The 1,575-nt window shown below is 37.8% G+C and overlaps 1 protein-coding gene across 4 annotated transcripts in view; it reads left to right on the top strand.

Annotated features, from left to right (window-relative positions):
• LOC106870405 (cadherin EGF LAG seven-pass G-type receptor 1) overlaps positions 1 to 1,575 on the top strand; it is a 535,294-nt gene that overhangs the window by 431,017 nt on the left and 102,702 nt on the right. For all 4 annotated transcript variants that reach the window (XM_014916457.2, XM_052966877.1, XM_052966875.1 and 1 more), the window contains one exon: positions 507 to 573. In XM_014916457.2, the coding sequence (XP_014771943.1) occupies positions 507 to 573 (67 nt within the window). The remainder of the gene's footprint in view (positions 1 to 506; positions 574 to 1,575) is intronic.

The following is a 1,575-nucleotide window of genomic DNA, read 5'->3' as shown; positions in this document are numbered from 1 at the left end:
TGGATAGAATCACGTGCACGTTTTCACTGGTTGAAGACAACTAGCACGAGATTCTGTTCGATTATATCGGCAATCTGTACTGATGATAAATAGATACTTTTATTTAGCAAGTATTGATTTTGAAACTATAGTCTGCAGATAATCGAGGTATGTACAATTTTCACTGGTCTAGCCCGCCTGTTTTTGCTCCGCTGAATCCGTATTTGAGAATTTTTTAAGTGAGCTTCTTCTAGCATATTGACAGACCGGTCACTGGTCAATCTTATATATATATATATATATATATTTGTTAGGGTGGGTGTGTGTGTGTGTGTGTATTGTGTATTTACGTCCCGTAGTTTAACGGCTCGGCCAATGCGACTGATACAATAATTACAGGGATCGATTCGTTCGACAAAAATTCCTGAAGGCGGTGCCCCAGTGTGGCCGCAGTGTAATGAATGAAACATATAACACCATACAATGTCTATAATATTGCTGACCATTAATTCTCTGCTGCTTTCCAGTTTTCCCTGCTGTTTTAGTTGGTGCATTCGTTGGATCCCACGGGGAAACGTATTACGCTCCCGATATGTGAGTATTACTTCGTTTCTTGTGTTTTTATGCTTTAGGACTGAGATTCACAAATCGTGCATAACTCTACGCTATTTTGTGCTGAGAAAAGTTTTTTGGGAAAAAGCGACATTTGATTAGGTCAACAACAATGCTTAACTGGTATTATATTTAGTTAATCCAGAAATGGATGATAGGTAAAGCCAACCTCGGTGGAATTTGAACTCAGAATGTAAAGACGAAATTCGCAAATAATTTTCTCGTGCGTACTACCGATTCTGTCAGTTCGCTACCTTTAAATTCCATTCTAATAATATAAATATATTCATACAAAAGCTGAATAACTCTGAAATTTTTTATTATTCTGTATTTTCTCACATATGTCTAAATATGCAAAAAATAACGCTATAAACGCCTATCGTCTCTAAGTTTCATTTATTGAATAAAAAAAAAACATTATTAAAATTACCTGTATGTATACAATTTATGAACGCTTTCTCTCTTTTCTCTCTATCTCAGTCTGTCTGTCTCTCTCTCTCTCTTCCCGTCTTTCTCTTTCTCTCTCTCACTCTACACACACACACACAAACACACACACACATACACACATGTATATATACATATATATCGGCGCACGCGTGTCTGTGTGCTAAGAAGCTTGCTTCCCAACCACATGGTTTCCGGTTCAGTCCCACTCCGTGGCACCCAGGGCAAATCTCTTCTACTATAGCCACGGGTCGACTAAAACCTTGTGAGTGGATTTGACAGACGGAGACTAAACATTTCTCGTCGTATGTGTGTGTGTGATTGTGTATCTTTGACATCCGGTGTTGGTGTGTTTACCTCCTCGTACTTTAGCGGTTCGGCAAAAGTGACGGGTAGAATAAGTACCAGACTGCTAAATAAATAATAAAAACTGGGTTTCATTCATTTCAACAAAGAATTCTTCAAGGCGCTGCTCCAGCATGGCTGCAATATTATGACTAAATCGAGTTATATCTATCTATCTATATATATATATAT

This window comes from Octopus bimaculoides, chromosome 4 (assembly GCF_001194135.2).
Source record: "Octopus bimaculoides isolate UCB-OBI-ISO-001 chromosome 4, ASM119413v2, whole genome shotgun sequence".
Lineage (NCBI taxonomy): Eukaryota > Metazoa > Mollusca > Cephalopoda > Octopoda > Octopodidae > Octopus > Octopus bimaculoides.
This window is presented reverse-complemented; position numbering and strand designations above follow the sequence as displayed.